Genomic DNA, 23,985 nt, shown 5'->3' with positions numbered 1-23,985 from the left:
GTCACTGAACACATGTGAGCGTGCAGCACCATTGGCCTTTCTCTCCGCAGTGGTCGACTGGGCCAGTGGCTTTTATGTGGCCATTAAAACGACTATGCAAATGCATCAGGAAAAGCTGGCTCTGTGCCACGGTGCTCTTCAGTGTGTTTCCGGATAGTGAGGTAGTAAACGTGATGGTTTAAAGACATCATGGACGACACTTCCCACCCAGTACACAAAGCATTCTGTGTATTCTGACATGTCCCGCTTATTATCATCAACACCATACTGTACTTTAGTCATATACCTGTGACCTGTAGAGAAATGAACAGCCTGAAGAATAGTTGTACCATAACTCTGACCTTAAAGACATCTTCAATGTTTCCTACGTCCTCTGGTATAACGGTGAGGTAGGGAAGAGATTTCGATCCTAATTTACTACATTTTCTAAGTTGTGCTGTTAACCCTCACCCCTCTTCTTCAAAAGAAATATATATTCCTTAAAAATATGTTAAAAATGGGCTCATAAGAAAACAGAATGGGATTGTGTTTTTATCTCTGCAAATAATTCTGTTTGTATGTGTAAACTGTAAGTTAGTTTCACTTATATATTGCACTTACATGTAGCACTTGTAGTTTGTCTTTTTTTTAAGCTAATGTACATGATTCTTGCTGTTCTGAGTTTGTACCCTCATGGTTGAATGCACTTATTGTATTTTGCTTTGGATAAACACGTCAGCTAAACGATATGTAATAAATGTAATGTAATGATAAAATCACGAGGATTATTTTTGTATTATCTGCCAATAGATCCCTTTCACCTACACCGTACACACTGGACCTCTAACGGCAGCTCCTGTGCTACTCACAACAACACCAAGCATTTGCGTACATACAACATTATCTCCCCCCACACTGTCGTGCGTGTAAGCAGCTAAAACACAACCCCGCGCTGCGCGTGTGAAGCTGCAGCTTTAACTCGGGAATATGCGGTGCGCGCTTGCTACGGGGTGCGCGGTAGTCGGAGGAATGTGTCACAGCAGCGCGGAGCCGTAATGATGTCAACTTGTTATTTACTTTCCAAATGTGAATGACTGAGCAGGGCGAAGGGAGAATTAATCAACCGCGGTGTGACCCGCCAGGCGAAAAGGAGCTGGAGGAGAGCCGGCGTGGGGGAGGGGAGAGCGCGCGCGGCAGATACACGCACCATGCGGGGCTGCAGCCTGAGACTCCCCCCCCCCTTGCTCCTGCTCCAGCTCCAGCTCAAACACCACTTACAATACAGTCTTCTTGCGCTAACTTGGCGTTAACACCACCCGGGTTTAGCTAGGCGGCTAAGCTACTGTATGCTAACAGTGTGGACGCTCGCGTGTTCTTTTTTTTTCTAATCTCTGAGATAACAGTCAACATAGTGACAGACAGGGCTAACACTGGGTTTCCTCATTAGCGTGATCAGCCGTGTTTATGTTTGTAATATTCAGGTTTAAGGTCAGTTAGCCTTCACCCCCCCCCCTCCTCCTCCTCCTCCTCCACCTCCACACACCCCTCACTCACTCACTCTCTCTCTCTCTCTCTCTCTCTCTTTTTCGTATTCTCAGTCTACGTCTCTCTCCCGCCGTCCCCCCCCCCATCCGCTCACGCTGAACGGGGGAAACTCCACCAGAGTCGCCCGCAGCCCGAGCCGCAGAAACTCAACGCATTTCCCTTTTACCCCCACCCACCCCCATTCCATTTTTTTTTCTTTTTGTAACTTTTTTGAAAAAAATAAATAAACAACCCCCCCACCCCCCCACCCCTTACCCCCAGCGCGAACTCACAACTTCTACCAGCCGGTTGCCAGGGAGCCTTCCGGACACTTTACGTTAGTCGGCGGTGGAGTGTTCACCCACGGCGGCGGTCGGAACTTGAAATATGACGGGGAGCAAAACAGGAGGAAAGTCGTCGCTCGCGTAAACCGGCTCGAAGTTGGAGGTTTTTCTCTCCCCCGTGGGAAGAGGAGGAAGAGGTGGCGGCGGACACCACGAGTTCACGCTCACGACACACGAGAAGGTGAGTTTAAAAAGTCGACCGGCGCGCGGGGGGTTTTGCGGAGCTGCATGTTTTGTGCCCGGTGCTGGAGGAGCACACGGGCTCCGTCGCTAGCGGGTGATCGAGCCGCTGCTTGTGGAGGTTTGCCGGCTCAGCCTCGTCACCCGCCGCCTCACACGTGTGTTGAAATGTCTCCTGCTTGTGCCTTTTTTAATATTCCCTCCTTTTGATCCTGGCACTTTTTCCCTCATCGCCCCTGATTTCTTTTTCCCCTTCGTAGCCGAGCTGTGTGACTGCTTCACAAAATACAATTGGAAGTTTAACAGCTTTTCGAGGATTGCCCCCATTTTCGTTGGTACTTGGCAAATCTAGTTTTTCTCTTTGTTAAAAACAACACACCGCAACACTGAAAGCACCAGCATGTTGTGCAGTTGGAGGCATTTTCCCTGAAGCTGAAATATGGACGATATACATATTTATATCCCTTTGCAGACTTAGGAAGCACATGAGTGGGGGAGGGGAGAGACGTCCAACTGTACTACACTGCCACCAGTAGTCAAGGGACAGTTCGTGTTACTGTATAACTACAATGTTAATGCTGTTTCCTGAGCTGCAACTGTCTATAAATTCAGCACAGACCAGTAGCTACAGAAAACTGTAACATATTCCTCGTGAGGACACTTTTGATGAAGAGATTAATACATGTTGCGTGACTCGTAAATTCTTATTTTCCATGTAGTAGCCCTGGCTTTTCTCAGTAGCTAATGGAATAATGGGATACAGTACAGACACAGTTAGGATGTCTCGTCTGGCAACTTGAGCATCAAAGTGTTCATTATTTGCTGTTAAAGCGAGACACGAGAAGGATTCAGAGGGAAACAACAGCTCAAACACGCTGCTCCCTCAGTGCTGTTTTTGGCCTGATTGTATGTCAGTGGCCCAAATAATAAGTGATGTCCCCCTTTCTTGTTGGCCTACTGACTGATTGTTCACAGCAACCAGCCAATGTTGCTTAGCTCCTGCATGCATGGAAGCATTTCAGCAACAAGGAAAATGCATTAAAGAAACCTTGTGTTGGCAGATGGGGATTGGACTTGATTTGACATTTTGGTTGCTGCTGCGACCTTTTGTGTTTATTTTCACAATGTAAGCTTGCAGACGTAATCTGGATGACACCTTAAACTCTTCACTAATGTCATTGCCACCGAGATACTACAGATATTCTATACGACTTAATAACTTCTACGTTACTTATTCGTGATTCCTTGTTTTTATATATGAAAGATATTCCTGTCAACGTAGTGTTATTAGATTCAACCATATTGTGTTGAATAAGGGTCATGATGTTTACCAGTTTTGTCACCAGAGGTGAGAGCTGCTAGTGAACCGTAATTGCAGTCGTTACAAAAATAGGTTTAGTGCTGCCCATCACAAGAACAAAAGCAGTTTTATGATGTCTTAAGTACACGTTTCAGACAACATTTAAGTTTCCATGCATTGGTCTTTAAATATGTTATTTTCAGTGACCTTATTCTTAACTAACTCTATTGATAGCTGTGTGTGTCTTTGTTTTGGGGTTTCAGTAGCTGGACATTGTTACCTTTGTACTGAGTCTTCAGAGGGCATAAATGAATAATGTAGATAGCCCACAGGCCTTCCTCTGTTTTCAGTGACAGGATTTGAGAAAGAAATACATCTTATTTGTTTTTCAATGCTGTGTTGTCTCAGAAAATGAGTGACCTCAGTTTTTCTGCTCGGACTTTTAGTGGGTTGGTGCATAGCACGCTGGCCAGAGTGAATATCAACAGAAAATATAAATCTCACTTAATTTTAGCTAGTTGCTTATAATTCACGTTCTCTTCTCATTCCACTACCTTACACTGTACAATGTAAGTAAGAACTACCAAAAAGGACAGAAACCATCTTTGCAAAAAATAAATTTGGCATGTACTTTGACTTTTTAGTTTAGCCCATGTCCCATCTGCTTACCCGAAGCCGACATGGCTTATGGCCTATACTGCAGCCAGCAACCAGGGGGCGATCAAGATGTTTTGCTTTCACTTTTTGGGAGCATTCATGTCATCCATCTTCATATACAATCTATGATTTTTTAATCCTCCAGGCTCTGAGCTTCAACACATTTAATATGACATTAAATGACGGATACTACATTAAAGTTTCAGCTTTAATTTGAGTCGGTTTACATCAATATCAAAAGAACCGTGTGGGACATGTGGCCCTCTAACGCATAATATAGCATGGTTCAAATATAATTGGACTTTTGGCAACTAAATTAAGTTTCTTTGGCCGCTGTGTGTTGTTTCAATGGTTAAATCACAAAAAGCTCACATGAACAGAGTCGTCATTTAGATCAAAGTAGGGCTTTCTGTCAACGTGAGAAGTGAAGCGGTGACCATACAACTGAAAATGAGGTTGAAAAGTAAAGATCTATCTGGTGTGTACAGGAAAATTTAAAACGCAAACGATCTGATAGAAAGAAGAGCATTAGAAAATCATTTGATATGTCATGAATAACCCCAGAAGTCTTAACAACCATAACCCCGGAGGAGTCACCACAAGGTGAAAACCCCCAAAACAGAAAGGACCAATTGCTGTTCTCAAAAACATCCATCTCTGTGGACTTGAGAAACAAAAATCAATCTCCCTCAAGACTATGGTCAAACAAAGTGATGATTCTGTTAAAGCTCGGGCAGATATAAGACAGCTAATGGAACTAGAAAACGGGCATCTATGATTTCACTGCTAATGGAAGCAACAGGATGAATGTTGAGCTATCTAGGGGCATATGATGTGCTCAGATTTAGTCAAATACATAGAAAACTCTTTGGATGATGGTTCATATTTCAGCAGACAGAACAAAGATCCTAAACATCTGGTCAAAGCGACCAAAGAGCTTTTCAAGGTGAGGAGGTAGAATATCCACCTGTCACCTGATCTCAGTCTGACTGAGCTGTATTTCTCGTGTTGAAGACCAAATTAAGCTGAAGATGGCTGCTGTGAAGCTCTGGTAGATACATCACCAGTTAAGATAGAAAGTGTCTGGTGACGTCTGTGAGTTAAAGCCTCCAGACAGTCATTGTCTACAACCGATTTTCCACAAAATATATAAATAATTATTTTTCTTTGACTTAATGTGTATCTGTGGAATTACTTTGAATCGCTACAGTTCGGGACAGTGGGTGTTGAAAGGTCTAAGCAGTTTTTACAAAGCCTACTGAAATTAAAGGTGAGACATAGAAATGTCATTTTGTATCCATACTTTTATTTTAAAGTTGAAAGATGCTGAAGCTCAGAGCCTAAAGATTCAAAATGTGTTGCTTTCCAAATACTTCTGATTATGACTGGATATTGTGATTTGGTCTAAAACATTGTGGCTTGTACTTACTTTGTTTCCCTCTATTTAGTCATTCAAATGTGACTACTGTGGACTTGGTGAACTGATGCACAGAAGAGAAAACGGCTAATCCGTGGTACATTGTGTCAGACTGTGTTCAAAACAGAAATTCATCCCCTGCTCATAAGTAGGGCAAGGAAGTCCCAGAGAAAGCCCATGGCAGCCCTGTGGTGCTGCAAAGCTCTGTTTCGAGCTGTCCAAATATTTCTGTAGCGGTATTTATTTATGATAGGCCATGGGGGGAGGTGAACCATTCTCTCCGTGCTGTCTTCATGGGCTATCTGCCAGCTCACAGACTAGTGGTTACTCTGAAATGACGCCCATACAAGTACTGGCTAGTCCAAGGCTGTAGTTATTTATTTGGATTTCACTTTGGATTTTCGGGTTGCTCTGTTTATCATTGTGTGAACTTGTGTCTGCTGTGCGTTAACTATGTCCTTGAGAGCATTTCAATTAAAACAAGTGGGACAAAGCCACATGCCTTTTTTAAAGTTGTGTCAAACACCCAACTGTTTCAGTGTCTAGCAGGTAATCAGTTTCTTTTTCTATTGTGTCTGAACCCATCACACTGTGGCTAATGATTCACTAACCTTCTTTGTATTAAATAGAATGTTTGCTGCTTTTAGCAAACATCTGTGTCGCATCACGCTCTGTCAATGGACAAACCCTTTTTCTCAAAGGTCAGTCTGTTAGTACAAACAGGTAATCTCATTTCTAAGTAAAGCAGAGAAAGACTAAGCTCTGTGTGGCCATCATTGTAGTGTTTTCTCCGCAGTTGGACTGTAATTTGTAACAAGACAAAAAAAATGTTTCGGGGGCACTAATAATGCTGGAGGATGAGTGTTCAGGAAGCTGTGCAAGCACATGCACGCCAGAGAACCTTTCCACCAAAGGGGATATTGTCCCTTTCCCCCCCCCCCCCCCTTAAGTCTTTCTTCACTCCCTGCTGATTCAGCCACAAAAGATCAGGAAGAAAATCATTAAATCAACAATATCTTTTTTTGCTGTAGGTTGGTCACGTCCGCCACTTGGTTTTTAATACCACTATTTTCCTGTCCTTTATGGTCGGGCTGCAGCTTCTTCTCTCAAACACACACACACACTCAGTGGACAGCACAGAGGCGGCAGTAGAGACCAGTAAGATGTGAACATTCTACCTGAGTTGATAACAACTGCACTTGTAGCACTGCAAATATAATAAAAAAAATCCAGCAGAGAAAAGTTATATTTAACCTTTCCTTTTTACACAACCACTGTGTGTTTATTGCGCTAATGGTGAATTGTTACAAGCTCAAATTAGAGCAGTCTGTATGTAGGCTGCTAGTTTTATTTGCCACACACCTTCAAATTAGTGAGATCTTTGTTAATTATTAGTTACAGACTAAGTCAGCAGGCACCCTCTCTCTAGTAGCATAACCTGCAGAAGAGGAGTCCTCAGCAGCAGAGTGAAGAGGAGGGAGGAGATGACTGATAGTGACTGATGTCTGTGTTCTTTATTCTACATCACAGTGTTTTCATGTCAGGTATATTATTTAGTTTATTGACATTTTCCTTTTTTCTTCAGAGATATTATTTAGTTTATACACTGTCGTGATTTTGCTGCTGTAAGCATTCATTTTTTGCTTCGCCATTTTTTAAATTTAAATATAATTTGACATCTCCATGTTTGTGTTTTAGTCTGGACAGGTAGAAACAAAGACTTGGAAACAGATGCAGATACACATTTGCTTGCTGATTAGATCCTGTAAGTCTCGATGAATCTTTCCCTGATTTTTCATTCTCCTTTTAATGTCCTCCTATCAACAAATGGCCTAGCTTTGACTATCAGCGATAAATGCAACACGGAGAACGAATTAGAAGCTTATTGCTTTAACCCTTTCTTTCAGTAATAGCTCCACCTCGTTGTCAGTTTGATCAACGAAATCCCTCCTCTTACTTTTTGTTTCGTTGCTGTTCTTCGTTTTTATTTTCTACAACTAGGAAACCAACTGCAGACCACACAATCTTCTTCCTGTTTTAACCCGCACATGCAAGCCAAGTGTACTTGAATGTGTCATGTGATATGTGGTTTCATGGCTGTCAGTATGGACAGAGATTAATTCTGATGTGGAGCTAAAATACTTGTCTGGATGGAGATCGTTTTCATTTTAAATTAGTGTGGACATAGCCTGAGGGTAAACCCTGCATTCACACACTTGGCATGTGAGTGTCAGATAGATCTGACTTATCAGATGGAGCCCGAGATGCACGGGCAATGCACTCACACCATGTGGCGACTCAGAGGAAGCTCCAGCTAGCTGTCAGCTACCCTCAGATTAATTGGTGGCATTTTGGTGGTGACTGTGAGGTTAGCTTGCACGGTGGCTGAGGAAGACAGAGGGACTGTATATGCAGACTTAAATATTTACCATCATCACAATATTGAACAATATTTTCTTCATAATCATTCAGGCTTAGATCTGTACTGAATGTACTCATTGGTTTTCTGTCTAAAGCTTTGTCCAGACAGCCAGTGAAAGGAATATGCTGTTGAGTAAAACCATGAATTGTGGCTTTGATCACACTGCTCCGGAAACGAAACTGCCATCTGTAGAATGCCAATGAAAGTCTGAAGTTTACCCATGCGTGGTTTGTAATTTCCTTTTCCTTGTAGTTGAAAACTTGTCAATGTACCAAACACTGGGTCCTCCCTGTGGTCAATATGTACAAAAAGACGAGCATGACTTTTGGACAAAGTTATTATGCCCATGGAATTCAGTTATTGTATAGAAAGGTTTATCATTCTACAGTTTATCTACAATGGTGTATAATTACACAGAGTCTATGCATAATTTCTTTTACGTGTGTGTTTAGTCTTCCAGTACCGTGTGAAACATTACAAGGTCAGTTTTATTACAGGAGATTAATGGTGTATTTATTGCCTCCTGAGAAGACTACATTATGTGTCTTCATTGAGTGAGGCCACTAATGGGCCATGGAAGAATTAAATGTATGTAAATTAAGAAATCTGGTATTGATGTTAACAGCGGTGTGTTTTCATGATCTAAATACCAATGCAGATTAAAACATTCTCTACATACATCAGAGGTACGTGCACTCAAACTTCTGACCTATTTACAACAAGAAATTCGAAACATTTCCAAAATGTCCTTCTGTGTGAGTGATGGATTGCTCAGCAGGATATACGCTGTTTAGAGAACACACACACACACGCTACAAAGGGCTCATCTCTGATGTGTAGTTGTTAATGTCGTACTGTGTTAATGCTCAGTAAGGGATAAGTCGAGGGATGGCTTAGAATGAAGATCAGAATTTCAGCTCACTTGTCTGCTTTGTTTGTTTGACCCTGATGTCAGATGGAAGGAAAGCTCCACAAGAGTGGGGGGCATTCAGGGTGGCATGAGCAGCTGTTGACAGAGAAGCAAGATCTTCTGGTCACCATGGCAACACTTGTATTGCCCACACTGGTTTGTCGCTGTGTTTACAGCTTATTCGTGCAGTCCTCATCTCGCTGGAGAAAAAAAGAGACAATTTCCCGGCTGAGGCCCTTTTATGTGGTTGCTGTGTGTTTCTACTGAATGAATGTCGAAATCTACATTTACGCTACTGATAAAAATGGTACAGTCCTCTCTTTTTTCTTTTTTCAGTAAAACAGTGTTACATAAAAGCTTGTTTAGACATATACTGTATGTTCCCAATAATGATGTAATAGTTTCAGTTCCTGTCAGTAGTGGAGATAATGGTCCCATCAACAGTAACACAGCTGAAGGCTGTCAGAGGTTCTCTTCATTATCCAATTTGTTGTTTTTGATCAAATGTACAGATCATTTAGTCTCAATTTCAGATGTACTAGATAATACTCGGGAATGTGTGGCTCTTAATCATACAACATAAAGATAAACAGAATGCGCCGGCCTAGATTTTACAAATGTCTCTGCTGAATTTTGTTTTGCACAAGATAACATGTCTTTTGCAAAAGATAACATGTTCAGTGTGCTTGGTGGTTAACAAAGAGCGGTCTTTTACCTTATCTGCAGTATAAATGCATTGATGAATGCAAGGTCAGAGTACTGAAGGTGTTTTCTTCTGCTGTATTATTTAATTCCCACAGTCTCCTCCACACAAAGTATTTACTTTAGACCAACCCCCGCACAGGCAAATACATGTGCATCCCCTCCAGTGCCTGGTCCTTTGTGTGCTTACGTGCACATATTAAACCACCAGGTGTTGACATGCAATAACCTGGTTACTATAAATAATGTTTTTAAGGCATATTAAAGTCTCAATGATAATATGCATCAAATCCTCATAATTTCATAACAATATTGTCTATATCCAAAGTAACCATTCCAGTGTTGACTCTTTTTTAAATTGAATCCAAACTGCAACATCTGTGATTCAGATCTGTTTACGATCTATGTTGATTTCGACATGTTGCTACAGGTACAGGATGAAGATTTTGTCCAGGAAGTCCAGTTGGATTAATGAATTTCTTAGTTATAAGGCTTAAAAGATGCCATGATCACACTGTGCAGTGTTAATTATTATTTTCCTTCTGTAGTGAGGGTGCAGCTTCGTAAAATATCAAATTTTCACCACAGTCTTGACAGCGTCTATACAGTTTCCTCGACTGTTTACTTATGCTCATCAATATAAATGATAGGGATTTTGTTTCGTCCGCACCAATAGGGGAAAAAGCCCAGAGATCTCTCTTCTTTGCGCAATGTAAGACTGCTGATATCCTTTTGTCTCTATTGAGAATACTAGATGACAACAATGGACAAGTGGGAGTTGTCGTTTTTATTTGATTCTAATGGGTTCAGCATGAGGGTGGATCATAGGTCCTTGCGCTTCCCATTAGCAGACATCATGATGAATCTTTCTGGTGATCCTCGCTGTCTGTCACCAACCCCCATTCAGTCCCTGGGGAGAAAAATGCAAGTGATGGTGGTGAATGTGCAACTCTCTCTTGAGAGAAAGATGAAAAAACACACCGCACGTTTAAATGATTGCAAATCTGTCATGGCGTATTTCAAAGATTTGTCCCTTTGTAGTTTGTATGCGGACCATAGCATGAAGACATGTTGTCAGTATCAGTTGCTGCAGTTGCACTAATGTGTTACCCTGATGACCTTGCTGATTGTTAGCTGCTGGAAGAACCATTAGGTCGGCCCTCGTGGTTCCGGGGGTGATCAGCCATGTGCTGCTGAAAGTCAACTGTCTGCAGACCCAGTTTTTACTCATCACCTCAGCAGACTATTTCTTCCTCTATGAGCGCTTCCTCTCTACTTGGAGTGTCAGTCAGTGGGTGGAGTCGCTGGTTTGAATGAAACCACGCACACTTGTGTCGTTTCTCCGGGCGCACAGTCGGCCACCCCTGGTAAACATTGAAAATGTTGCCGCCCATAGGAAGCGTGGGAGAAGTGTTCCCCCAGGAGACTTGAGGGCTACCATCCCCCAACGCGTGCTGACCTACCATCCCCCACCGCCGCCGACCTACATCGGCCGCCGCTAAGTGACTCATTGAGAGAGGCAAAGAATAACGCTCAAATGGTTGTTGTGATTACCTGTTTGTGGATCATTATTTATCACCCTGCTCCCATTCCACCACCACTACCACCACCCTCTCTCTTTGATTCCCCTCCCCCACTCCAATCGCTCCCCCCCCAAGACTGCAGCCCAACCAGAAGCTTCAAAGGCGGGTTTTTACTCAGCAGAGCAGTTCAAGAGAAAATGGCTGCTGTTTCCAGGTCTTGTTTGCACATCTGTCAGGAGGTGACTGTTCAGGAGAAAATGGGCTCCCTGGTATGCTGGTTTTGAACATTGTGCTTTTCAAACCTGCATGTGTAGGAGTTGGATGGTTCTGTATTGTGTTCTCTGTTACTTCTGCACTGAAATTGTTATGTTTAAAAAAACGTGTTTTATTTGCATATGGAGCTGAAGTTGGTCATGATTGTAACCTATTATACAATATAGTCTGTTTGTGTGTGTGCAGAGGGAGAGAGGATGCCAGGGTTGTTTAGAGTTAGTTTAAGGTAGATTAGACCAAGTGAAGTATTTAAAACATATAGCTGCAGTGTACAAGCCCAAAGGTCAAGTGTGTTTCTAAACCGATTTTTACTGTAAATTATCTCTCTTCCTTAATTAAAGCTAAATTTGTGCACGGTTTAAAGTGTTGTCATGTTATCCATGGAACGTGCACAAACATGTGAAATGTGCGGCTTGGCTTCAACTCAGATATTTAAAAAATGAATAATCATACCCTGTCTTTTCTTACACATGCTAGTAGAGCACCATAGCAGCATTGCTCTCCTGCATCAGTGTTGGATTTTTAATTTCATATTGGTTGTGTTTTTTTTTTTGAAGATGGTTAATCATACATTGCTCAGTGGTAGATATCATTTTTGCATATTTACATTGTTATGGTAATCATACTTTAGGGGAATGCATTTTAAAATGGTTTAAATGTGAATTAATAGTACTGGTCTGTAAGAGCTGCTGTCCTGTGTCAGTTAATTCACTGCAGTGCACTCAAAAGTGACAGGGCTTACAGCACAATACACAAGCCATGTAGTTACACAAGTATTTGCTTTGGGTGTCAATTGCGTAAGCAAAGAGGGAGTTGGTACTTTGCTTAGTTGACAGATTTGATACCGATACATTTGTCAGTCGTAGTTGAGGTGGAAGACTGAAAATGCAGCTGACGTGCAGTGTTGACAGGGCGTTCAATTATGAAGGATTTTATTGTTCTTCTGCTTCCACCACATCCTTTGGCCTAACGCACGTAGGTGGCTTGGTAAGCTGTGCAGTTTATATTCTCTATGGGTGCAATAAACGTCGTAAAAACAACTTGATGCTAGCTTGATGACCACGGGGGTTCTCATCATTTGCAATTTTGGGTTTACATTTGTCTAGTCCTGTCTATTGCCTGTCTTTTTAAAACGGATGAATTCATCCGTTTGTTTAACACTATTATAAATGTACAGTATGTTGATTGTGCTCTGGAGCTTATAGCCGTTTTCAGACATGACATGTGGGTAAAATCCAGAGAATTGGCTACAGAGTTTACCCAGTTTGCCTTTCACACATGCATAAAGGAGTGGGAGGTTCTCTGTGCAGACACATTCACAACAGCAACAAATCCTCCGCATTATTCAGGCGAGCTGTGCAGCAGGCAGAGGCAGGAAGCGACTTTTTAACTCTGCTGTAGACATCACCTGATTTTCTTTACAACACACTAGGTGTTGGCTCTTATCACCACAAACTCTCTTGACATCTTTGTCGGTGTCGTCTGTGTGTGTGTGTCACCACTTTTTCACCGTGGGATAATTTTTTTGCTTTTTTGGTATTTTTTCCTTTCTGCATCTGTTGCTCTTTAGAAGTGTCATCAACCCCCCCCCCCCCACCACTCGCTCACGGTGAATCCAGAGGGGGAACTCCTGCTATGTTCTCACATTGAATTCTCTTGAATTTCTACAGACTTTATACTCGGAGGCCAGGCGGAGGAAGTTCACATATGCACCTCCTCTGGAGTATCTGCAGAGTTCAGTGCATGTCTAAGTTGAGTTGATATTGCACAGATTGATAATATTGTGTAAGAGATGCTTTCAGAAAGTCAATACTCAATCGTTAGTCAGACTTTGAGACCAGAGAAATGAAAAGATTTAAAGCAACAACAAGCTTAAGTTGTTTATAAATATGTGTTGTGTAAATGCTTTCAGAAAGTCTTATATAACTGTAGGTTTGGTAAATGTTGACATACTTGCTTTTAACTACCTGCATGCATCATGGTCTCTTCATGTATCCCTGTGTCCATTTGGTGCGTTGGTTGTGCACTTTCTGCAAGATGCGATACACACATGACGGGTGGGGACAGTGCATGACCTCCGGTGTCACCATGTTTTGTATCTACAAAATGCAAAACTTTACTTTTTGTGTGTGTTGTGCCCTGTGGTGGAATACTCCTGTAACATGCGTAGTACACACCAAGTATGTGGACAATTAGGCTTATCTGACACATCTGGCTGTCTACGTGAATGCATGGCTTAACAGCAAGTGTATTTCTACCCTATGCTTGCGTTTTCCGTGACATATGAGAAAAGCCTAAAGAGATAAGTTCAAATATCTTGGGTGATTTGGTGTACTTGGAACATGCCAAGGTCAGTCTGCTGACAGGTCAGCAATGTTATTCCCCCCCCCCCCAAAATAGATTGTGAATTGACTCCTTTTACTGTTCTGGCTTTGGAGATATGTATATCTAAAAGACACACACAGTGACAATAAAGACTGATGGGAGTGGATTGACTTGGTTCTTATGTTCCATTCAATACAATATTCAGTTTTACTCCTCAGATTGATTGATACTCCGTCACTGTTCGACACACCCCACACTTCCTCTGTAGTGTTTCCAGGCGGGGGCTCATCTGGCTCAAATGTGGGATCTCTGATACCGCTGTATACTGTTAGACATGAATCATATTGCCATAGCAATGTCAGCCACATTTATCATTGGACGTTTTGGGGAAGTCAATCAGACTCTCCTCAAAAAAAGATCAAGGTTCAAAGAATTTGAACATGAAGCACGTAATTCCCTGGAAGTAATTTGAACTCAATCCATATTAAAGTATATAATCATGTTTCAGTTACATACATTCAAGTGTATGGGTATTTTGGAGTTGTGGTTTGTAGTGCTGTTGAATACTGATGTGTCAAAAGCCGTTTTCAGACATGAACTCCAGAAAATGTCGGGACAATAGGCTCTACACAGTCTCTGTAGTCTGCCTTTCATATATGAAGAATGCGGCAGGAGATTTTCTGGGTCAGACGTGTTCACAACAATAGGAAAATGTCATACAGCCAAATAATTTCAGGAGAGTGAACGGAGTTTAGTGCAAATTCCCATTGTATAAAGCTACAGTATCCCATAATCATACTAACCACAATACAGGATGTGTGGTGTCAACATTATGTCTACTGTATGCACCTCCAACCTCTGGTTAATCTGTGCTTTGAAAACAGTGTTTTTTGTTGTAGTGGTCGTAAAGGAAGTAGCCCCCCCTCCCCCCTCTTATCACTTCAGTGGATACATGTCTCCTTTCCTAGATGCCACATTGTTTGTTCAAAGGAGACTCTGATACCTGGGGAACTGGTGATGGTGCCATCATGGGCCCAGTAGAGGGATTATTGCCTCTGCCCTGCACCGATGGGACCCGAGCCCCTCCAGGCTCCCTGCTAATTATGTTTCCAGTTGTTTGGTATGTATCTGTAGTGGCCTTGGGTGCAGCGCGGCCTTGCTTTGATGTGGCTAGCCCTTCCTAGTCCCATATGTAAGTTAATGAGAAACATGGTAACAGCGGTCAAAGCAGGGCACAATGGCAAAGGTAGACTAGCCCCGTTTTGTTTATGGAAGAAGGTCGCAATGAGTCCTTGCCTCGTGAGTGCAGTACAGATGGTATCTGTTTGTTGATGTAAGTGATAGAGGGAAAATTGAGATTAAACCAGTATTTTTATTTTTAGTAAATGTCTGTCTTGCGTTGGTTGCAGTGGTTTCTTCTACACCAGGTGCAACTTAACCGAAGCGGTTTCTTTTGTCAGTAAACCCTCCGTACTTCAGCTGTAGTACAATAAAGAAAGAAAGAATATACCAAGGTGAAAGTGAATAATTCATGTTGAGTAACATGTTCAAGCCCTCTGGCTGCATGCCCACTGGTAATTGGGACAACGCCATTCTCTGTCTATTTTTCTCGATCACTCTCGTTGCTACGCTACCAAAAGGAAACTTGAGTGGGCCCGGACAGTGTTTGGAATGAAAGTTGGACAGCCATGCGGTCCTCATACCTGACACCACCCCCCTCCATTTCTCTTCTTATTTTCAGCAAAATGTCTGTCCCTTTATCTCCCAGTGGGAGAGCAGGAAATGGCTCTCTACTTTTAAGCCATGACTCATTGTCAGGTTGCAGTTTGTTCTGTATTTTCCTAGTATTTACACAGACGGCTCTCACGCTCATTGTTTTTGCTGTGCATTTGTGTATGTTTACATCTTATTTGTGGGTATATAATTAATCTCATTCCAGCTCAATTTACCCTTCTCTAGAGAAGTGCATGCTTGAATGAGAGGGAAATTATAAAACCTCTTAGTATTCTCACTGTGTTCATCTGCCTGAGGACAAAAAAACTTGATGGAATTTAAAATGTAATTGCATTTTTGTTTCTCTGGCCCCTTTCAGTTTTGAAATGGTCTCAATTGAAATGTTTTTCATAAGCTCTGTTAAACATTTCATATTTGTTGAAAATAACTCTGAAATGGAGGGTCAGGTCGGCTGCTAGGAATAATTAGCCCCTCGGTCTCCTCTGTAATTTACTAGATGGGCACAAGACTGGCATTTAATATCCTTACAGCTTTATCAGGACTCTTTTACATCTAGATTGTTGGCTGGCTCACTAATGGGAAGCACCATTCAGTTCTCAGTAGATGCCAAATGGATATAGATACTCCCATTAGACCAGAATGAGAAGCAGGAAATGCTTGAATTCAGTTTGTGGATTCACAGGTTAACTGACCCAGCTATTGACACTGTCAAAGGAAGGAATCATGCAGCAATGAGCAGGACAAGAGTGAGCATGTTGTAAGAGAGGCTAGAAAACAGGACTGTCCTGTGTGTGGGTGTGTATTAAAATATATTGGCACACGACTGTGTCACTGAACAAAAGCCAGGACTGATTTCTGCTGGGTGCAACATTTGTGTTCATTTTTATTGGGATATGAGAGAGAAATAATTTGTTCGAGTGGCTTAAAATGTCTTATGCAAGACTGCAGTGTGAAATCTTAATTAAAACTAAATGTTTGATTTTATTTTCAGGAGTGAGCCCAGCCTTACAACATACCTCCTCCCTGTCATTGGGCTAAGATGAGTATTACCAGCGACGAAGTGAACTTCTTGGTCTACAGATACCTCCAAGAATCAGGTTTGTCTCACTAAACAGTCATATACCGCTAAAAATGAATTGATCAACTTGGGCTTGAAACATCAATTGCTGATATTTTTCCGCATTGCAAGGTTTTTGCTGTCAAAGCACATTTATGTGGTCATTGACTAGAAAATGCAATTATCATGCATTTCTAAAGGCAAAGCACATGTTACGCATAGTCCAGCATGATGCCTACGTGCGTCAAGAGATGTTTTTCTTATCACATAGTGGATGGAAATGAACCGCTTGTAATGTGACTGCACAGAGCATTCCCCTGATGTCAACTTGTTATGCACTCTTTGATAAGATTCTGATCACCGACTCAAATTCCAGTCGCAGCGTTTTATTACTGGTTTTAGATCAGCATCTGAGGCCATCTGACAGAATACAAGCTACTAGCAGCGCAGAGGTCAACATTGACATTGGCATGCCTTATTATACTCTCAAATGTCATACTTGTTACGCCATTGGGCTTTTGTATTCAATTACTGTTGGCTTTGTTTGGATCAGACAAGACTTTTCTTTGAATATTTGTGCTGTGTTTGTGCACATCTTGTGCTTGGCACTCACCCATTAATGAATGTGAATGGTGTGTTTTGTTTTCAGGTTTCTCCCACTCAGCATTCACCTTTGGCATTGAGAGCCACATTAGCCAGTCGAACATCAATGGAACACTAGTGCCCCCTGCAGCCCTCATCTCCATCCTGCAGAAAGGGCTTCAGTATGTAGAGGCAGAGATCAGCATCAATGAGGTGAGGAGAGGGATCTGCTTTTATTGACTCCCAACGATGTTTTTATGATTTTCCCCCTTTTTCCCCACTCCTGAGAGAAACACTGATGAATGTTTGTAAGGAACAGCAATTGGAAAGCCTTACTCAACTTTTCTAAATAAGGATTATTATGAAGAAAGACTCTAGACGAGTCACAATTTAAATATTGCCTCATGATGTGTTATTTATGTCTGCTGTTCTGACAGGATGGCACAGTCTTCGACGGTCGACCGATCGAGTCGCTGTCGCTCATCGACGCTGTGATGCCAGATGCGGTGCAGACACGGCAGCAGGCATTCCGCGACAAGTTGGCCCAGCAGCAGGCGTCCGGTGCAATGGCAGCTTCGACCTCTGGAATCCAGTGTAATGCACCAAAGAATGGAGAAGCCACCTTCAATGGGGAAGAGAATGGCACTCACATCATGAGTAAGTGGAATAAATATAGGTGTCTCAGTAGTAGTAGGTACTAACATTATCTATGAAGTAGTTATGGCTACATTCACTCCACTATGTTTTAGTTTTGGTGTCCGTGCTATTCTGGAGTTTTTAAGTGCCTGAAACAGTTTTTTAACTGTTTTAGTTTTAAAACTCTATGGGAGCATTTTTGAATGAATAACCAGGTACAGAGACATTTCGGATCGATGATACACTCACCCACGCTCGATTCCACATGCCCAGTGCAAATGAACAGTCACGTGATACACGTTTCTCAGGTGTGTTACTTCTGATGTGCTGATATTGAGATCTGATATCCTTATTTATCTGATAAACTTGTTCGGGTGGAGATAATTCTTTATTTATAAAAGCCTTTTCCATAAATAAATTAGTATGGTTGTGTAGGTAAAAACACAGAATTCAGTCTTCTTTTGCAAAGGTTCACAAGTCTGTATTCCATGTTTGCAGTTCATACTTTGATTTAAATATAAAATTATAACTGTCAAAAAAATCATATTCTTATTAGTAGTCACCATATTTTGTTTATTTATCACCCACACTATCATGGTAATGGCAGTTATAATCCAGACTCTTGATGCCGAGTAACTCAGTGTTGACCTCTAATCCTCTAATCAAACATTTATTCAGAAAACTATATGAACTTTTATCATCTGTATGGTTTTCACAGGAGTTTTAATTAAAGGTGTGGTGTTTTTTCCCCCCTGTTTTAAACTCTGCCTCCATCACTGCGACTGGGTTCTCATTATACTGTGATAATTGTGTGCGTTCGAACTGGGTCAGTCTCTCAGACTTAGATGAATAAAAATAGCTCTGGCTTATACCAGCAAAAACACCTTATTGATTTTCTTTGATCCGACTCTTTGGTTTAAATGCAACTCTTCACCCCTCTAACATTAGGCGATAAATAATATTCGTTAGAGATAATTCTATCAGCAGTATATTAACACTACCACTAAGCTTGCTGACAATTGTGGGCATATATGTGCTTGCATGTGTGTGCTGATGCATCCATTAATATGTGCATATGTATCTGACCATCTGTTTGTGCCGGCCCTTCTCAGATAACCACAGCGAGCCCATGGAGATGGATATGGATGTTGCGATACCAGCCAGTAAAGCCACAGTGCTCCGAGGCCACGAGTCCGAAGTGTTCATCTGCGCTTGGAACCCTGTCAGCGATCTGCTGGCTTCAGGGTGAGTCTCTGTCTGAGCTGAAACAGATCGCTGGATGAGTCATGCTTTATTGTATGCCCGCTTTGGCTTTTATTTTGAAAGATAAATGAGGCAGCTTATGTTGCAACCATCTTTTGACCCTCCCCTGCTGCGTTGGTATTGTCTTCAGCTCGGGAGACTCCACCGCCAGGATCTGGAACCTGAACGAGAATAATAACTCCAACTCTACCCAGCTGGTGCTGCGCCACTGTATCCGAGAAGGTGGCCAGGATGTCCCCAGCAACAAAGACGTCACCTCACTAGACTGGAATGTAGGTCCCCAAACATCAATCCATGTCTACTCTTTTTACTTGTACCATGTGCAGACTTTGATGCTGAGGACACTCAAGTAACAGATCTGTTATCGTTCCATCCGACAGAGCGACGGGACTCTCCTGGCAACTGGCTCGTACGATGGATTTGCAAGGATATGGACGAAGGATGGTATGTCCTCCATCGTTCTCGCACAGGATTGCATCATTGCTATTGTAATTAATGCAACCTCAATTTCTGAAGAATCTTTTCTAACATAAATGGAAATGGCTCTTATCCTTTAGGAAATCTGGCAAGCACCTTGGGACAGCACAAAGGGCCCATATTTGCACTCAAGTGGAACAAGAAGGGGAACTCTATTCTCAGTGCTGGCGTAGATAAGGTATTTTATAAAGCTCCCCAAGCATGGATTTTTGTCTGTCAATAATAATATCCACATGGTTGTTTTTTCTGTACCAGTCCTAGGGCTTGAAATTAACTTTTTTAGATCACTCGCCAGAGTGTAAATCAGAAACATATAATTTAAACTGCACTTCTATTAGTGAATATTTATCTCAGTATAAACTTGAGAGAGAGAGAACCCTGTTATTACTTGTTGTCTTACATGTTTAGTTAATATATTTATATTAAATTAATAAACAGCAGATGTGCTCATTTTGTGATCAAAAAGAAATGAAGTTAATAAATTCACATACCAAAGTTAATGATTATGATACATTCAGTCTTTTAATTTATCAATCTTCATTATGTTGCGTTAAGAAATCTTTCAATGCACAATTTCATTTTCCAGACGACAATCATTTGGGATGCACACACAGGAGAAGCCAAGCAGCAGTTCCCTTTTCACTCAGGTAAATCCACTACACTGTGTATCCACAACAATCACAACTGGTGGAGATGTATAAATATGATGCAATAATAATAAATATGACTGCTCAGTTGTGGCCTTATAAACCTCTGATCCTTTTGAATGAGTATAACTTTTTCATTGAAATATTCTTCAGCCCCAGCTCTGGATGTCGACTGGCAGAACAACAGCACCTTTGCCTCCTGTAGCACAGACATGTGCATCCACGTCTGTCGACTTGGCAGCGACCGGCCCCTCAAAACCTTCCAGGGCCACACGGTAAACAGCTTTTTCCACGCTGATCTTCTGACCTTCTCTCACACAGTGCTGCGCTCACTACCTCATGCTTATGTTTTTTTACGCTATGCAGAATGAAGTTAATGCCATTAAGTGGGATCCGTCAGGGATGCTGCTCGCCTCCTGCTCAGATGACATGACGCTCAAGGTAAGAGACCAGTCCTCGGAGGCTAAAGAGATAAAGCCTGAGTGGTGATTTGTATTCGGTCGTTATATTTAGTTGTTGTTTTCTTCACGCTCAGATCTGGAGTATGAAGCAGGATTCCTGCGTTCACGACCTCCAGGCTCACAGTAAAGAGATCTACACCATCAAGTGGAGTCCCACAGGCCCCGGCACAAACAACCCCAACTCTAACATCATGCTCGCCAGGTGGGAAATCACTCACACATCGCCCACTTTTGAGAGCAAAGTGCAGGTTTTGTGTGCTCAGACTAAAACAACATGCGTGTCTGAATGTGTGTTTGGGAAGCAGAGTCTTGTCATAGTCTGGCATTCAGAAGAAACCGTGTTTCAGGCAAAATCTCAATGCTAGTAAATGTCAGTGGCTCACAGCCTCACACCCTGACCCAGATGTGCACGCGTGTTTGAATGTTCTAGTTCAAATACCACTGGAATTCACAGCCGTTACTGACAACCCAGCATACCTGCCTGTAATTCACGAAGGAAATAAAACTGCCATTATTGCCACGGCCTGGATGGCACTCCATGATCTTTTAATAAATGCCATCGTTGTTCAGTATGCGTGCAATACATACTTTTAATTGGCTTCAGTTTAGCGCTCTGCATAAAATGTCTCTTCACTTTCACTTCTTGCCCCCCTTAGATTAACCCTGGCTATTTATACTTGCTTTGTGAAGCACATGTGTTGATTGGAATCAGACTCCATTTGTTTTCAGCAGGGTCTGATTACAGGTGTTGGTTTGACACAGTTTGACACTTTTTTATTCAAATTCACACATTTTTAATTGCCACTGGTTAAAGTGTTACCCTGTTGTGTAGTTTTTCTCCTCAACAAAACGGTTATTATCAACGTTTCCAGGATATTTTATATTGGATGTTAACATGTGAGCATTTTGACCAGACATTCGAGTGCTAAAAAACGCAAATTATTAACACAACACAGACTTGTACCTCTGGCACTAACAAAACATATTTAATAGATGATCTTGTCACAAAAACAGATGATTATGAATCCTTAGCTCTGGTCTCATGTCTTATTTCTTCACTTTGTCTTTCCCACAGTGCCTCCTTCGACTCGACAGTGCGACTGTGGGATGTCGAGCGAGGCGTTTGTATTCACACACTGACCAAGCACCAAGAGCCCGTCTACAGCGTGGCCTTCAGCCCAGACGGCAATCACCTGGCCAGCGGCTCCTTCGATAAGTGTGTCCACATTTGGAACACCACGGTGAGCGTCGCAGAGGGATCGATACGGTTACGGACCGAGTAGACGTATAATGTTGTAACACATGTGTTTGTCGCCTTGTTTCAGACTGGAGCCTTGGTGCACAGCTTCAGGGGCACTGGCGGTATTTTCGAGGTTTGCTGGAACAGCACCGGGGACAAAGTTGGAGCCAGTGCATCAGACGGCTCGGTAAGCCACAGCCTGTGTGATTATGAATTCCAAATGTTTGTGGTTGCTCAACTTTTTAATTCATCTTATGTAGTTTGGAGCTTGCTTATAAAATGTTCAAGTACTTGGTGATGGCTGACATGTATCATTAACGCCACCACATGTCTGTGCTTTCCAGGTATGTGTTCTCGATCTCCGAAAATAGCCGACTTGAGACTTTGATGTATCCTGGAACGTGCAGCAGATTGCCTTCTTCTGACATCAGCAGAAACACTCTCATTGCTCAAGAGGAGCCGTTAAGGTTGACTGAAACAAAACCTTCACGGGAGGAAAACCACATGACTGCACCAGCTTCTGAGGAGCCAACACCAACTGAATTCCGTGCACCTTTATTGTCTGTTGCAGTGTGTTTTACGACACGCCTGTTTTGAGACAACGGCAGCGGGTTAAAGAGATCCCCAAGACTGGTCTGAATCCAAATCCCTGGGGGCATCCGCATTTTTAAAAGGTTTCTAATGAGGAAGTGCTGTGATCTCTCCGGGCCACTGGTCCAGCTGTTAGCGGGTTGTAAGGGTTGGAAACGCAAAGATGAGTTCTACAGGAAGAGAGGTGTTAATGAGACACGTGTTTGGCTGCGAAAGGCAACAAATTATGAAAGAAAAGTTGTGGTTTTTAAAATTCCTTTGTGCGAATGTTACTTCATGTCCAAATGACGTAACTGGAGACATGATAAAAGTAACATCGATACTGAAGCACTGCTATTGTCTTGTCGACAGGGTGCTGGGCTTCTCCTCAGCGGAGAATAGTTTGTTTCAAGAGTACTTCTTGCATTTTCTTTGTCTATTTTCCACAGATGGACGTTTGAAAGTCAAAATTGAATGTGCCGCTACAAGGTAGTTCTCTGCTCATGTTTAACATCAGGTCAACAACAACAGGAAGAACCTGCCAAGAAATAATCTCCGAACATGACCTGCTCAATTCGGTCGAGATTAGAACATTTGTGTTTAAGATGTGAAAAGTGTGGTTTACAAAGTCAAAATGTTTTCCCCTTTTGGATGTAAATTTAAAGAATGTAAAGATATGTAAATTAGATTAATACACAGACTTATATACTGTGTATATATGTTTATATACAGTACTCTTTATTGACATCCTGTAGCGGTGCATTAAAGCTACAGTCGACACTTCTTTTACTGCTAATGCGCAGCAACAAGACCTTTTTTAAATGAAGTGCATGTCTCATCATCAGCTTCTTTTAATACAGTCTTTCTCGACTCGACCAATCATATCCAGTGCTTTTGTTTCGGGGGTTTTCAGTGAAGGCAGGTAACTTTCGGCCACTGAAGAAACGTGCCTCTCATTAACCTGCACGCAGTAAACTATCCGGTCAACAGTGCAGGAGCGAACAGTGGTTTGAAGCATTGAGATATTGTTTAATGTAGAGCTGGACATGAGAGAATCAACAACTAAACCCTACCTATGAGACCTTCTATCGCTCTTAGCATTACCACAGGGACCAGAAGGTGGAGATCAAGTGAAAAATCCCACTGTTTGTAAAAGAAGAAGAAAAAGATGCTATGATTGGTCTTATTCAATCCCACTGAGCTTCACACACGTGCAGTAAGTCGAGCTCCCTCTGCCCATGTCAAACACACCATCACTCTGATTTCCCTTTTGTTTTTGTCCCTTTTCTACTTTTCAGTCTACTTCAGCCAAAACAACGTGAAGTGTTGGCACTTTTTGTATTGGCGGGTTCAGCAAATGTCCAGATTTTGCTAAAAGTAAAGGGCCAATTTATTTCTTGTATTTTCGTCTTCTTTTTTTTTTACAGTCACAATTGGATGTTTGATGGGTGGTTCGTTGTTTTTCGTTTGCTGAGAGCCATTATTGTCTGTGTCAGACTGAGAATCGGGCTGTGGGTTGGTGGCCTTTTCTTGGCATGCTAAGGAGCCCAGTTATGGAATAAGTGCTGTGACAGCTACTGTTTCTCTCGACGCCCTGGTCCGGGGTGCACTCACCTGTTTTCGAGGACAAAACTTTGAAGTCATTCTGTGTCTCAAATAAATCACTCTATTTTGATATCAGAAACCACGGAGCCTGTGTCTTGATTTCAGTAAGTATTAACTTTGAGACTGAAACTGGTTGTGTGCCTCAGTGCAGTTTCAG

The 23,985-nt window shown here is 42.1% G+C and overlaps 1 protein-coding gene across 1 annotated transcript; it reads left to right on the top strand.

The window, feature by feature from the left end:
• The first annotated feature begins 986 nt into the window (after nucleotides 1–986).
• On the top strand, nucleotides 987–23,907 carry tbl1x (transducin beta like 1 X-linked). Its single transcript, XM_034575291.1, has 15 exons — nucleotides 987–2,028; nucleotides 16,282–16,387; nucleotides 16,997–17,142; nucleotides 17,367–17,586; nucleotides 18,678–18,810; nucleotides 18,959–19,100; nucleotides 19,209–19,272; nucleotides 19,386–19,483; nucleotides 19,892–19,952; nucleotides 20,106–20,227; nucleotides 20,319–20,393; nucleotides 20,488–20,615; nucleotides 21,489–21,654; nucleotides 21,739–21,840; nucleotides 21,998–23,907. The coding sequence occupies exons 2-15, from the start codon at nucleotides 16,330–16,332 to the stop codon at nucleotides 22,022–22,024; spliced, it is 1,542 nt and encodes a 513-aa protein (XP_034431182.1). The 5' UTR covers nucleotides 987–2,028; nucleotides 16,282–16,329; the 3' UTR covers nucleotides 22,025–23,907.
• The last annotated feature ends 78 nt before the right edge of the window (nucleotides 23,908–23,985 follow it).

The sequence above is a fragment of the Hippoglossus hippoglossus genome, chromosome 21 (assembly GCF_009819705.1).
Source record: "Hippoglossus hippoglossus isolate fHipHip1 chromosome 21, fHipHip1.pri, whole genome shotgun sequence".
Classification (NCBI taxonomy): domain Eukaryota; kingdom Metazoa; phylum Chordata; class Actinopteri; order Pleuronectiformes; family Pleuronectidae; genus Hippoglossus; species Hippoglossus hippoglossus.
The sequence above is the reverse complement of the archived record's forward strand: the minus strand, read 5'-3'. Positions and strand labels throughout refer to the sequence as shown.